Source organism: Muntiacus reevesi, chromosome 11 (genome assembly GCF_963930625.1).
Source record: "Muntiacus reevesi chromosome 11, mMunRee1.1, whole genome shotgun sequence".
NCBI classification, from domain to species: Eukaryota; Metazoa; Chordata; class Mammalia; order Artiodactyla; family Cervidae; genus Muntiacus; species Muntiacus reevesi.
The window spans coordinates 68,554,983-68,570,772 of record NC_089259.1 but is presented as its reverse complement, the minus strand read 5'-3'; the positions used below and the strand labels follow the sequence as shown (position 1 = coordinate 68,570,772).

Genomic DNA, 15,790 nt, shown 5'->3' with positions numbered 1-15,790 from the left:
TGACAAGAATACACAGAAGAACTGTACAAAAAAGATCTTCACGACCCAGATAATCACGATGGTGTGATCACTCACCTAGAGCCAGACAACCTGGAATGTGAAGTCACGTGGGCCTTAGAAAGCATCACTACAAACAAAGCTAGTGGATATGATGGAATTCCAGTTGAGCTATTTCAAATCCTGAAAGATGATGCTGTGAAAGTGCTGCACTCCATGTGCCAGCAACTTTGGAAAACTCAACAGTGGCCACATGACTGGAAAAGGTCAGTTTTCATTCCAATCCCTAAGAAAGGCAATTCCAAAGAATGCTCAAACTACTGCACAATTGCACTCATCTCACACGCTAGTAAAGTAATGCTCAAAATTCTGCAAGCCAGGCTTCAGCAATATGTGAACCGTGAACTTCCAGATGTTCAAGCTGGTTTTAGAAAAGGCAGAGGAACCAGAGATCAAATGGCCAACATCCATTGGGTCATCAAGAAAGAAAGAGAGTTCCAGAGAAACATCTATTTCTGCTTTAATGATTACACCAAAGCCTTTGACTGTGTGGATCACAATTAACTGTGGAAAATTCTGAAAGAGATGGGAATACCAGACCACCTGACCTGCCTCTTGAGAAACCTGTAAGTAGGTCAGGAAGCAACAGTTATAACTGGACATGGAACAACAGACTGCTTCCCAAAAGGAAAAGGAGTACGTCAAGGCTGTATATTGTCACCCTGCTTATTTAATTTATATGCAGAGTACATTATGAGAAATGCTGGGCTGGAAGAAGCACAAGCTGGAATCAAGATTGCCAGGAGAAATATCAGTAACCTCAGATATGCAGATGACACCACCCTTATGGCAGAAAGTGAAGATAAACTAAAAAGCCTCTTGATGAAAGTGAAAGAGGAGATTGAAAAAGTTGGCTTAAAGCTCAACATTCAGAAAACTAAGATCATGGCATCTGGTCCCATCACTTCATGGGAAATAGATGGGGAGACAGTGGAAACAGTATCAGACTTTATTTTGGGGGGCTCCAAAATCACTGCAGATTCTGATTGCAGTCATGAAATTAAAAGACGCTTACTCCTTGGAAGGAAAGTTTTGACCTACCTAGATAGCATATTAAAAAGCAGAGACTGATTTTTAACCAGTAGGTTGTTGCATGTCTGGTTCTAGCTGTTGCTTCTTGACCTGCATACAGGTTTCTCAGGTGACAGGTAATGTGGTCTGGTATTCCCGTCTTTTTAAGAATTTTCTACAGTTTGTTGTGATCCGCACTGTCAAAGGCTTTAGTCAATGAAGCAGAAGTAGATGTTTTTCTGGAATTACCTTGCTTTTTCTGTGATCTAACAGGTATCAGCAATTTGCTCTCTGGTTCTTCTGCCTTTTCTAATTCTAGGTTGTACCTCTGGAATTTCTCAGTTCACGTGCTGCTGTAGCCTAGCATGAAGAATATTGAGCATTACTTTGCTAGCATGTGAAATGAGTTCAGTTGTGCAGTAGTTGGAACATTCTTCTATCCATATGGGAATCTAGTAAAAGAAGGAGCCTCCCTAAAATCAGCTAAAGCTGCCTCCAATCCCCAAAGAGATAAGATTTGATGAAGAGGCCTCTAGGACACAGTATCTTAAAATAGGAAAGAGAAAATGTGGGTTATATTTTGCATATCAATTATGTTGATTATTGTTATATTTTCCACTTTCTAAAAAAACTTGTGTTACTTTATTAAAATGGGTAAGTTAAATTAAATTAAAAACTTTAATTTGTAGGCATCAGAGACCCCAACCCTACAAGAACTTTCCTTTACTGTCAGACCTGGTGAACTGTTAGCTGTGGTCGGACATGTGGGAGCAGGAAAGGTAAGTTATGGTGATGCAACACCACAGCCGCTGTTAAATTCTCAGAATTGAGCCCAGATCTGTGTGTGACTCAGTTTGCACTGAGTGTATCTAGAACATCATCTCTCTAGGTGTGTTCTATGAAGCATTCATTTTACAAGAATGTTTCATGGCCAAATAAATCAGGATAAACCCCCACTGTCTTTTCCTTCCTGGTGCTTCAGATTGCCCTGTTAGGAACTGCCTGTGGGGAATTTGGACGTCTCAGTGAAGAAAATTATTTATGTGACAGCTGTTCGGGATAGACAGAGACAATGGGGACTTCTTTTCATCTTAGTGGCCCTTCCAGGAAGTCTGGAGGTCATAAAGGCTCTTCCCAGAAGCTTTGAGCATTTCCTCCTGTGACTTGACGTGATCCCATCAGTGCACATGTAGCAAATGTGCAGCTACGTGCTGGAGATAAAGGTACAGATGTGAGCAAGACCCTGACTCTCTGCCTTTCAGAGGCAAGGGGTTCTGGGGCGAGACAGATATGCAGACATATTATTTCAGCCCAATGTCGTGAGCACTCTGAGGGTGTGGATACACACACGCCACATCTGTGTGATGTTGAAGATTGAAAGGAAAGTTGCACATGCACTTGGTCAGAAACAACAAAATACAGAAATCTAATGTGGAATGTGGGCTTCCCTGGAGGCTCAGTGGTAAAAGAATCCACCTGCTAATGCAGGAAACACAGGTTCAGTCCCTGGTCTGGGAAGTTCCCACTTCCCAGTTGTGGAACAACTAAACCCGTGCACCACAGCTGTTGAGCCTGTGCTCTGGAGCCTGGGAGCTGCAATGACTGAGCCCATGGGCCACAGCTGCTGAAGCCTGCCCACTAGAGCTGGTGGTCCTCAATAAGAAAACCCCCATGCACTGCAATGACGACCCAGCACAAGCAAAAATAAATAAAAAATTTAGAATTGTGGTATGGCAGAAACCAACACAATATTGTAAAAAATAAATGAAAATAATAAAAGAACTAAAAATAAATAAATAAATATTTTTTAACGTGGGATGTGTACACGAAGGGGTATTGATTTCCTCTATGACGGGCTTTTGCTCTGCAGACACAACTCACTTCAGAGTTCCTTCAATTAATTATCTTTGGCTATATTCATCACACATAGCTTTTTAAGAACAAGTGTTTGTCAAGTAAAGGATACCAGATGCAGGAATATTTGCACTAAACATCAGATACATAAAATACACATCCTGCTGGACTCTGCTAGAGAAGGATGTTAAGCATTCTCAATTATTCTTTGCTGAGTAGAATTTTACTTGGGGGTGAAAGGTTGTTGCTGTACGATAAGACGCCAGGATTCTTGGCCTCCAGAGGAGATGAATTCAATCCAGGGCCAGAGACGAGGCTGAATCACTCAGAACTTTTGTGTAATAAAGTTTTATTAAAGTATAAAGGAGATAGAAAAAGCTTCTGACATAGGCATCAGAAGGGGGCAGAAAGTGTACCCCCCTGCTAGTCTTCAGCTGTATGTTATATAGTCACTCGCAGTCTGTTAATGAAAAGAAAGGAATGTCTTAAAATTCAGAATGGCACCAGATAATTCATCCCGGGCCATAAATGATTGACTTGAATTTTGTAGAAGGGCAGATTACCAAACAAATAGTTTCATTTACATAGATTAGGGGAACAGTATCTGAGTAAGTAGGTTGAGCCTTTTGGTGGAACTTACAGAGTCTGGAGTAAATTAACATATCTTTAGATAAACATTTCCATAAAAAAAAAATGTATTGGTTAACTCAAGGTTTGAGAAGAGTTAGCTTCAGGTGAAACCAGGTGTCATGACAACACAGCATTTTAAGAGAAACCTCCTTTTGAATTTGTATAGAGAAGGAAAAAAAAAAAAAAAAAATATATATATATATATATATATATATATATATATATATATATATATATATATATATCGCTAGTTTGTTTCCTCCTGCCGCTTAAGAGAGATAAAAAATGTCTGGCACTTGCAGCCTATTTCCTCCGTTTGGAGACCCCTGGCCTTCCTGCCTGTTACCCTTTCAGGGGGATACTCAGGCAGAGTAGATTGTTTACAATATTAATATATTCCTTATCAGTTGTTTTCATTGACCATTAGTGTTAGTTTCAATTTTTTTTTTTTTTTTTTTTGGGTCTCAAGTGAGAGGGCTCTACTGTATCCTGTTGAAGGAAAGGGTTCTATCCTATATCAAGCACCAGAGTGGGGTCGGCTGTGCTGCGGGGCGTGTTCCGTCCTGAGTGCACCCTGTTCACGTGTGTGTGTTGCCGTCTGTTTCAGTCATCGCTGTTGAGCGCTGTGCTAGGGGAGCTGCCCCCGAGCCAGGGAAAGATCAACGTGCATGGGAGGATTGCGTATGTTTCTCAGCAGCCCTGGTTGTTTCCAGGGACTGTGAAGAGTAACATTTTATTTGGGAAGAAATATGAAAAGGGAAGATATGAAGAAGTAATAAAGGCTTGTGCTTTGGAAGAGGTGAGTAATGACTTCTAAGTTACATATACTTGAATTTCAAATAATGATAGTGGTTTAAACTACAAGGTTTGTTAAAAATTCTTTTTAAAAAATGAGTTTTTGAATGTTGCTTAATATTTAAGTTAGTCTTCTGGATAAATAAGCAGGTGTACATATGCTATCATTTTAATTCTTATAGGTTAATAGCACACAGAATACATTATCCGAAGGGGGGGTTGTTTCATTCTATGACGTTTTCATTCACTTTCAACTTTTTTAAATGGAAAGTTACAAATATTTTCAAAAATAGAGAGCCTGGTATAATGAACCCTCATGTACCCACCCCCAGCTTCAGCCAGAATCAGCTGGTGGCCAGTCTTCCTGAATCTCTACCCCTGCCCTCTGCCAGCCCCATGCCCACCCCAGAGTATTGTGGAGCAGATCCTAGACACCAAATTAGTTCATCTGTAAACACTTCATTATTTTTCTCTAAAAGATAGGAAAGCTTTGGGGAAAAAAAATCATGTCTTTATTTCACCTGAAAAATACCTCAAATTCCTGAATATCACCCACCTGCTAGTCTGTGTTTATATTCTGTCGATCATCTCACTGAGAAATCGCCTTCACCATTATTGGAATCCACACAAGGTCTGTCCCCTGCCCTTGACTGATACCTCCTAGGTCCCTTTCAGTCTGTGAGCTTCTCTCTCCACTTCATTTTTGACTTGTAATTTATTATTTAAAGAAAATAAAATTTTCTTTAAATTTCTCTAAAATTTCTTTTTAATACTGCGTAATTTCACTGAGGGAGATTGTTTTCAGAAATGGCATCGAGTTTCACAGAGAATGGTGATGAAAGGTTGAACTGTACGTTGGGAATTAAATAAGATTAGTGAATAAATGATAACTAAACTTAAGCAATAGAAGAATACAATTTGGTAAAAAGAAAGGAAAAAGGGTAAATAATGTTAAATACTATGTTCCTCTCTCAGGTTGTAAAAATCAGTGAATAATAGCGTTAAAGTTCTCCTGTGGGGCCTGTTCAGTGCAGTCTGGACATCTGCCTGCTCTTTTGTACTGTGAGGAAAAGACAGGGACAGATTTTCAAAGGTGTGGTGTTGAAGGCTCCAAATCTGCTTTGTGAAGAAATAGTAATTCTCAAACAATGGCTTGAACATCATAGGTTGTATCAGGTGTTTGTGTGCATGCTAAATCACTTCAGTCGTGTCCAGCTCTCGCTATGGACTATACCCTGCCAGACTCCTCTGTCCATGGGATTCTCCAGGCAAGAATACTGGAGTGGGTTGCCATTTCCTTCCCCAGTGGACCTTCCCAACCCGGGAATCAAACCCGAGTCTCTGTCTCCTGTATTGGCGGGTGGGTACTTTACCACTAGTGCCAGCTGGGAAGCCCTGTATCAGGTGAGCAGCATTTTACAATGATGTGGACAAATAGAATTGCTTGTTTAATGGGCTCGTTTCTTTCTTCCAGGCTCTTGTTCATGGGTGACTGTACATTGGCAGAAATGATGTCAAGTTAGCAGGGATGAGCTACATTTTTATTAAATGATCTAGATACCATATAAGAAGGGAAAGCAAACGTGGAACAGTGAGAACAGTAGCTTCCATTAATTCAGAGTCCACGTGCAAATCATTTTTCTGCCTTTCACACATGTGCATGCACACACGTAAAAAGGTTTATGAGTTACTCATTCTTTATGAGTGTCTTCGATATTCCCATCTTCATTTTATAGTTATTAAAACTGAGGCCTGGAGAGATGAGTCACCTCATCTCTACATTTGTAACTCAAGTTCAGATCCTTGGGACCACTGCTTTGCTGCAGCCTCGTGGGGTGACTGGACCACTAACGTGGGCAGTGTTCACCCACATGGGGCATGTGTGCAGCACAGACTTTGGTGGAAGGGGCCCTGAGGACTGGGATGCACAGCAGTTCCTCTGTACGTGATGTGATGCCTATAAATATGGAGTGCTCTCATGTTCTGCTGCATAGTTGGGACATGGAGTTGGGGTCCCTTGTGCCCATTCCCTCCTTGGCAGGAAGGGAGGCCCAATGTGGAGAAGTAGCGGAGAGAAGAGCTCTGGCCCCAGGTTCATCACTTGTCTGCTGTCATTCTGGACATGTCCTGTTACCTGCCTGGACCTCTGACATTTTTGCAGCAAAATGAGGACATTGGGTTGGAGGGTTTCAAGGAGGTTTTCTTGCTGCTCTGAAATGTCATCTATGACTCTGATTAATAAGAGGTTAGCAAGGTCTTTATGGCACCTGGGAACTACTTAGTAAGTTAGGAGAGCATCTGCTTATCTCCTTTTGGATTCCAGGTATCAGTGGATGGACATAAGGCAGGCACAGGATATAGTGGCGTCCTGGAGTTAGTCTGGCCATAGACACAGAGATGGCTAGACAGTGCAATAGAAAAGGCTTGGCCTTTGGAGAGAAACAGTCCTGGGTAGTGACTCCAGGTGTTTGTCTCAGTTTCCTTTCTTATTAAATGGGGGAGGGGTGGGGTTACTGTAAAGATTACAGAAAATGCCTGTGAAATGCAAACTAACCAGGGTTTCAGTAAGTGGTGGCCATTGTTGATATTCTAACCTTTTTCTCTCCATCCATCAATCCATCCATATAAATATAATAAAGATTTCTCCTTATTGTTCTCCTTACTCCCACCGCTCCCAAATCCTTGAGGAAAAGCCATAAAAAAGCAGTATTTTTGTAATTAAAATTTTATTTTACTTGTAGGATAATTTACAATACTGTGATGATTTTTGCCATACATCAGCATGAATCGGTCATGGGCATACATATGTCCCCCCATCCTGAACCCACCTCCCACCTCCCTACCCACCCTATCCCTCTGGGTTGTCCCAGAGTACTGACTTTGGGTGTCCTGCTTCATGCATCAGACTTGCACTGGCCATCTATTTTACATATGTTAATATACATGTTACAATGCTATTCTCTCAAATCATCCCACCTTCAACTTCTCCCACCGAGTCCAAAAGTCTGTTCTAGACATCTGTCTCCTTTGCTGTCTTGCATGTAAGATCGTCATTACCATCTTTCTAAAAGCAACATTTTTTATATAACATATGTTAAAAATAATTAAATGTATTATACTAGATCAGATTGAAGTAATCCTTTAAGTTCATTGAGCTGAAAACTTTTCTATAACAAAATAGGGAGACATGAAGTAATCACACTGGCAACATCAATTCAGGCTGATGACATCAACTCCAAGGTCTAGGAGTCAGAAGAATCAGGAATTGAGTCCCAGTTTCTCTGTTGATCAGGTGTGAGGTTTTGACTGATTGATCCTTACAAGCCTGTTACTTCATCTGTAAAATGGAGATAATAAGACTACCAACCTCATGAGATTGTTTTGAAGATGAAATGTGTTCGTGATTTTAAAGCACCTGATTGCTAGGGACATAACAAGCACTCTGTAAGTATTAGAATGATTTTGAAAACAAATTAGTTCTTAATTATAAGCTCAGTCAGTTTCTGGTAAAATAATATCCATAAAATATGACATGTAAGAAAGAAGGTATCTGAGTATTAGCTTCCATTGTTTGAGTTGGTATTTCTATAGGTGCTCTACACATAGTACCTTGTACAAATCAACAATAATAATATTCTGTTACCATAATATAAGAAATATAGTGCACAACATTTATCTCCATGTTATCTTTAAGGCTTTTGAAATGTTTAGTGAACATGTATTTAAAGGTATCAAATTGATAAATTCTAGTTTAATATTTTTCCACATAGATCACTTACTTGGGAATTTTCTTTTCAGACTGCCTTGACAACCATAGGATAGTAAGTAGTGATACATACATGTCTAAGAATAGAGGCCTTCAAGTCTTGAGTTACTTAAATGTTGTCTTCATTTCAAACGTACCTTCAGTCACCACCTGGGCAGCATGATGTGAAACAGCAGAAGGCTCTGAACTGACATGAACTCATTCAGATAGCAGCTCTTCTCTTTCACAGCTGACCGCCCTCAGACCAGTGATGTGACCTCACTCAGTCTCAGTTTCCTCATCTGTGAAATGGAGGCAATACTTACTGTGCAGGTTGCTGTGAGGATTAGAGATAATCAGCATCAGGTTCCAGAACAGAGCGTGGTGCACAGATCTTACGCCCCAGGAGCTGTGAGAAGCCATGTGCACATGTACAAGTGATGGAGCAGAATAAGACAGGTCCTTCATGAGAAATGAAACATGTAAACAGAACCCAGCAGGAAGAGAGATGAGTTCAGGATGGTTTCATGGCAGAGTGTGTTTGGGTTGAGCCTGGAAAGATGGGCAGGATATTGACAGGCTGTGAGAGGAGGGGCGACTCCACATGGAAGAAAAGCTGTGAAGGAAGCAGGGCTCCTGCTGCTTGACTCTGGAACCCAGCCCTCCTCTGTGAGGGCCTCATGTCTGGCCCTCATTAACCATTTCAGCAGTCTGCTCCGTGGTGTCCCTACTGTAAGTCTCCACCATTGCTGAAGGACCCTTGATGTGCTTCTGGATGAATGGCACCAAACCAGCATCACCATTTCCTAGTTTGCCTCTAGTGTGTGTGTCTGCTGTTCAGTGAGAATTGGCTAAATTTTTGGGCTTCCCTGGTGGCTCAGACAGTAAAGAATCTGTCTGCAATGTAGCAAGACCTGGGTTCACTCCCTGGGTTGGAAAGACCCCCTGGAGAAGAAAATGGCAACCCACTCCAGTATTCTTGCATAGAGAATTTCATGGACAGAGGAGCCTGGCAGGCTGTAGTCCACAGGATCAGAGAATTGGACATGATTGAGTGACTAACACTTACTTACTTACTTAGAATTAACATATATGAATAAGAACACTTTCTTGTCAGTGGAAGGAACTATAATATATGCTCAACTCAGGCTTTTCCCCTTTAATCAGTACACGTTGGCTGAGAAATCACCTTGACTTTGTTTTACTTCAAATGCTCCAAAATGTTTTTCTCCTTGGTGGCTTGTTCATATATAATTTGCAGAGTCAACAACACACTCAAAGTATTACTACCAGACTCAGAGATAGTTTCTTATGTCCTGGAAAGAGAGGCCATGAGTGCTTTTTCTAGAATGTGGTTAAGATTGCTGTATTACAGTGTGTTGCTATGTTGAGAAGAAAACAAATTTGAACAACATAAAATCAAAGCATAAAAACTAAGCAGAACAGTTTGCAAGGACTGTCAACAGTTAAAGGGAGACCAAGTAATTCTATGTGTGGGCATGAGGCTGAGAACTTAACACAGCTCATTTTATCAACGAAAACCAAAAGCAAGAGATGATATTAATTTCTGAGCTCAAGAAAGAAAGAATGTGAATTAATTATAAATTATCACAACAGAGCTCTTGCTGCCTTTCATCAGATGCACCTCCATTAAGATTTGAGTGAGTGGAGAACCTGTGTGTGTCTGTGTCTTTGTGGTTGCCAGGGAGGGTTATGATGGAGTCCCTTTCTTCCATGGTGGTCATGTGTTTTGTATGTTATGATTCACACTGTAAACAGGGTCCTACTGTTGGCTTGATGAGAAAATAGGGATCAGTCACCAACAGCAAGTTATAATCAACTCATGTCCTTTTTTCATTTGTGGAGGTGTTCACACACTTCTTTAGATTCTCACAGCATCCTTGCTTTCAGTGATTCTGGTTTCTGCAGCACATTCTATAGGAGAGGAAAATGAGACTTAGGGAGATCAAAGGCCTTGTTTGCCATGGTGGCACCAGTGAGCTACTTGCTTTCTCCCCAGATTTGCTGCAGTGGAGACAGAGAAGTGAGGGCTGCACCTGCAGAAAGGTACTGCTGTACATCCTAGGTTGAGGCATGAGGGGTTTAGTGATAAAAACTCCAAACAAACCCTGTGTATGACAGAATGTGCCAATTGATAATTATAGGCAACCTAAGACTTCTAATGAAATACCATGTAACTTAAGTCTAAGACAGAAGAACCAGAGATCAAATTCCCAACATCTGTTGGATCATAGAAAAAGCAAGAGAATTCCAGAAAAGCATCTACTTCTGCTTCACTGGTATGATAAATCCTTTCACTGTGTGGATCACATCAAAGGGTGGGAAATTACTAAAAGAGATGGGAATATCAGACCACCTTACCGGCCACCTGCAAAACCTGTATGGAGGTCAAGAAGCAATAGTTAGAACTGGACATGGGACACCTGACTGATTCCAAACTGGGAAAGGAGTACAAGGCTGTATATTGTCATCCTGCTTATTTAACTTATATGCAGAGTACACCATGTGAAATGCCAGACTGGATGAAGCACAAGCTGGAATAAAAATAGCTGGAAGAAATATCAACAACCTCAGATATGCAGGTGATACCACCCTTATAGCAGAAAGTGAAGGGGAACTAAAGAACCTTTTGATGAAGGTGAAAAAGGAACATGAAAAAGTTGGCTTAAAACTCAACATTCAGAAAACTAAGATCATGGCATCCAGTTCCATTTCTTCATGGCAAAAGATGGAGAAAGAATGGAAACAGTGACAGATTTATTTTCTTGGGCTCCAAAATCACTGCAGATGGTGACTGCCTCCATGAAATTAAAAACATTTGCTCCTTGGGAGAAAAGCTTTGATAAACCTAGACAGCATATTAAAAGGCAGAGCCATTACTTTGCCTACAAAGGTCCATATAATCAAAGCTATGGATTTTCTAGTAGTCATGTATGGATGTGAGAGTTGGACCACAAAGAAAGCTGAGTGCAGAAGAATAGACACGTTTGAACTGTGGTGTTGGGGAAGACTCTTGAGAGTCCCTTGGACTGCAACGAGATCAATCCTAAAGGAAATCAAACCTGAATATTCATTGGAAGGACTGATGCTGAAGCTCCAATACTTTGACTACCTGATGGGAAGAACTGACTCATTAGAAAAGAGCCTGATGCTGAAAAAGATTGAAGGCAGGAGGAGAAGGGGATGACAGAGGATGAGATTGAAGGCAGGAGGAGAAGGGGATGACAGAGGATGAGATGGTTGGATGGCATACCCGACTCAGTGGACATGAGTTTGAACAAGCTCCATGAGATGGTAAAGGACAAGGAAGCCTGGAGTGCTGCATTCCATGGGGTCACAAAGAGTCAGAAACATCTGAGTGACTGAACAACTACTTAAGCCTGATTATCTTGTCACTTTGGGAATGTTCTTATCATCTCTTCTTTTTTCCCCCATGGTACTCTGGGGAAAATAGACTGATTTGTCTATTTGCTTCTTAAATAATATTCAAATATAACTTTTGATTGATTCCCAGATCTTCAAGTTACAACTTTATTTCCTCTTAACTTCAAGTTTTTCCTGCTTTCACAGACAAGCATCTCCTTAGTCCAGCTGATCTGCTATGTGTTCTTTGAGCACACTGTTTCTTTCCTTTTGATTTTCCTGCCCAGCTTGCCCTTTCTGCTCCCATTTCTTGTACAGACCTTGTTTATCACTCACTTTAAGTATTACTGTGAAGACTTTCGTCAAGTGTTATTTCTGAAAGTGGGAAGCTGAGCCAGAGATCAGCAAAATGTCTTTTTAAGAGACATTCATTCCTTGATAAAAACAAGTCCATGCCTTTGCCAGCCTTGGCCACCAGCTCTCACACCTGTGTCTCTAGCACAGACCTTCACACTTGCATGTCCAGTTGCACTGTGACATCACCAAGAGGTCATCTCAGTTTGTCCACAAGCAAAGTCTCCTAAATATGCGTCCACCATCTTTCCCAACTCAGTAAATGGAGACCCTGTTCTTCCCCTTCCTCACCCCAAACACCACAGTCTCCTCTTCTTTTACAGCCACACCCATCCCATCAGCAGGTCTTTCGGACTCCACCTTCAACATGTGCCTGGAGTGTAACCCCATCTCTCCATTCCCACTGCCTTCATTCTGGTCCTGACCACCATCATCTCTCATATCAATTATTCTAGTAACCTCCTCATTTGTATTCACCCTCACCCTTCCCCACTTGTTGTCTTTTTCTGTAAAGCACAGAGTGATTCCTTAAAACCTCAAACGGTCCGTCCTCCCCCTCCTCCTGTTACTGGAGTGACCCCAGGCTCCTCCTGCTCTGTCTCCACCCTCACTCCCCTCATTCTCACTCTCCTCTCCTGCCTCCTTGTCCTGAACCCCTTGGGCATCTCCCCGGGACCCCTGCACCCACCCCTCCCTCTGTGAGGAGCAGCCTCTCCAGGCCTGCCTGAGCTCCTCTTCCTACCCCAGATCTGCTCACACCCCCTCTGAGCAGAACCCTCACACCCCAGTGTGGACTCACTTCCCTCCTTCACTCTCCACCCCCCTGAGCTGGCTTGCTTTCCCTTCCTGTCCACAGTCCTTGTGCTCAGGTTAATTTTCCATATCGTCCATCTTCCATCATGGAAAGAAACTCTAGAAGCTTTTGTTTCTTCATAACTGAGTTCACTGTGCCCAGACCAATGCCTGTCATACAGTAGGTCCTCAGTAAATATCTGTTAAAATGGTCAAATGTGTAGATGCCATGCAAAACTACAGAATGAAAACAAATAAAAAACACTGAGAGGTTTTGGTTTTTTTTTTAATGTTCAAGGTCACAGTTTAGTTACTCTGACTTATACCCACTGCTCTAGATTCCCAGGTGGCGTGGTGGTAAAGAATTCACCTGCCGGTGCAGGAGACGCAGGAGACACGGATTCGATCCCTGGGTCAGGAAGATCCCCTGGAGGAGGAAGTAGCAAACCACTCCAGTGTTGTTGCCTGGGGAATCCCAGGCCTGGACAGAGGAGCCTGACAAGCCCTAGTCCATGGGGTTACAAAGAGTTGAATACGACTTAGCAGCTGAGCATGTATGCACGTTAATCAAATACTTGTATGAGGAACTAATGATAAAAGTGTAAGATGGTAGTAGAACACAATTTATAACTTTTTCTTTTCCCCCTTTTCTATCTGTGTAGGATTTACAGCTTTTGAAGGAAGGAGATCTAACTCAGATAGGAGACAGAGGAACCCCGCTGAGTGAAGGACAGAAAGCCCGGGTCAGCCTCGCCAGGTAAGTGGGGTTTCAGTGGCCATCCTGCCCCTCCTCCTCCGTGGCTCCTAGGGGACGTGAGCACGCACACCCGGCTCACTGGGTGGGCCTGTGTGAAGCAGGGTCTTTGCCCTTTCCCTGGGCTTATAGAAGGAACATGAAGTTGTTGGACACCATCATGATTCAGAGGTGAGACCCAGGGAGTGTGTAGTGTCCTCTCCTGACGTTTCTCTACGTTTTCTAGAGCCATGTATCAGGACGCAGACATCTACCTTCTGGATGATCCGCTCAGCGCAGTGGATGCAGGAGTCAGCAGGCACTTGTTCGAACAGTGAGTTAGCTCCTGTTTTCTATCGTTTCTTCTTTCCAAGAGCACTATAAAGATGTGGGAAGAGAGCTCAGAAAGGTCTTTGCTCCAGGAGACTCAGCTCCCTCTGCCCTGGTGTCCCTCCCTCCCCTCCCTCCCCTCCCTTCCCTCCACAGAAGATCCATCGTAGAGAAATCTTGCATCATGATGAGGTCAGGACAGAAAAATACAGCAGGTGCTTCCAGTGTGGGGGCCAGTGGGGTCCATGCTTTGGGGAGTGACAAATAGATGGCAGTTTCCTTTCTGCTACTTGCAGTTGATAACCAGACACTCTGGGTGGATCCAGACCCCAGGAATAAGAAAGATGATGTAGTGTTTTTAAATCAGAGAGTGAGACTCTATAACCTGGTACTTGCCTGCCAGTTTTTTTCCTCCATCATTTGGTTAACTCACGTTAGAAGCGAAGTTTTCGGTACTGACATAGGGCTTCCATGGAAAGACCCTGTTGGTTTATGCTTGTTATTCTATAACTTTGGAAATAAAGTCTTTATTAAGTCTAGACTTAATAAAGTCTAGAATTTGAGAATCATTTATTCCACATCTGAGTATGATTTCAATCATTTCATGTTATTTCATGGATGCTTACTAGAATTAATACTTAGACCTACAATGTAGTGTCACCTATAATCTGGCTTAAGTCTTGACTCTCATTCCTGTTTCTAAAATGTAGAACTTGTCAGTGGCTCCTGGTTGACTATACAATGGCTAAAGTAGAACAACTCTGATTCTTTTCTGTGTAAAATGTGTCATAAAACACATTGACTGAGGCCTCTTATGGAGTCTAGTCTGGCCTTTTTGAAAGCCTTGCGAACTTGTTTTTTTCCTAAAACAGCCTTCACATCTCCCCCATGGTCACGTCACTTGCTGTTGTTCACTTTGTTAAAGCCAATGAGCCTTCCAGCTGCACTTATAAACACCCTGCGGTGTGCACTGAGATCAATGCCTTACTGCACACAACCTCTTAGTTTACAAGGAAGGTGGTGAGCCAGGAGAGGGGAGGACACACACTGGGCAGAATAAGGGAGACTGGGACGCCCAGCTCTAATTCCTGCTTCTGAGGAACCTTTCTCTATGTGGAGCTTGTTAAGACAGATACCTGAGGGAAAGCTCAGCAGAGTCAGGGTTTAGCGTGTTTTAACACAGGACAGTAAGAGCTGAATGTAAAGTGCAAGTGTCAGCTGGAGGCTTTCACTGAAGTTGGAAAGCTCCCTGTGCCCAGGGCTGGGCGGGAAGTGCCCTGGGGCCTGCAGGCTGGCCAGGTGTGTGGAGGCTGAGAAGCGGAGCCAGTCCTTTGCTGAAGCAAGAGTAGAAAATCAGGTGTGGAGGGAGGAGGAAGCAGGGCTGTGAGGAGGACAGCAGGCATGTCCTCGCCTGGAGGAGGCGGGGTGTGCGGCAGAGAGAAGCTGTTTGGAAATTCTCTCTGTCAGGTCCTGTGATAGTTTCTAGGACTGTGTCCATCCAGGCTGCTCTCACAGGAGACCAGAGCTGGGTGGCTTAGAAATAACAGAAGTTTATCTCTCAAGGTTTTGGAGGCTGGGAAAGTCCGAGTCAGTGTGCAGAAAGATTCAGTCTGGTGAGGGCCCGATTCCTGCCGCCTCACGTGGTGGCAGAGGTGAGGGATCCGTGTCGGTCCCTTCAATAAGGACACTAATCCCATTCATGCAGCTCCATCCTCATGACCTGCTCCCTCCCGATGGCCCCACCTCCTAATACCAGCACAGTGGGGATTAGGTCTCAAATGACTTTTGAGGAGAAAAACATTCAGTCTATAGCAAATTGTCACAGATGGGGGTGCTCAAAGAATAGAAATTAAATTTCTCACATTTCTTGAGGCTACAGGTTCACGGTGTGGGTGGTTTGGTTTCTCCTGAGACCTCTCTCCTTGGCTTCTGACCGCATCGCCCTCGCTGTGTCCCCACATGGCTGGGGTTTTCTCTGGTTGCAGCAAGCAGGGGCTGCTCTCTATTGTGGTGTGTGGGCTTCTCACGGCGACGGCTCCTCTGGTTGCAGAGCCCGGCTCTGTGGCGCGCGGGCTCAGTAGCTGCGGTTCCTGGGCTCTAGAGCA

At 43.0% G+C, this 15,790-nt stretch overlaps 1 protein-coding gene across 1 annotated transcript in view; it reads left to right on the top strand.

The window, feature by feature from the left end:
* Positions 1-15,790, top strand: part of LOC136144515 (ATP-binding cassette sub-family C member 4-like) — a 150,191-nt gene that overhangs the window by 35,273 nt on the left and 99,128 nt on the right. Inside the window, exons 10-13 of the mRNA XM_065902421.1 lie at positions 1,758-1,847; positions 4,160-4,351; positions 13,285-13,379; positions 13,603-13,689. Coding sequence (XP_065758493.1) covers positions 1,758-1,847; positions 4,160-4,351; positions 13,285-13,379; positions 13,603-13,689 — 464 coding nt within the window. The remainder of the gene's footprint in view (positions 1-1,757; positions 1,848-4,159; positions 4,352-13,284; positions 13,380-13,602; positions 13,690-15,790) is intronic.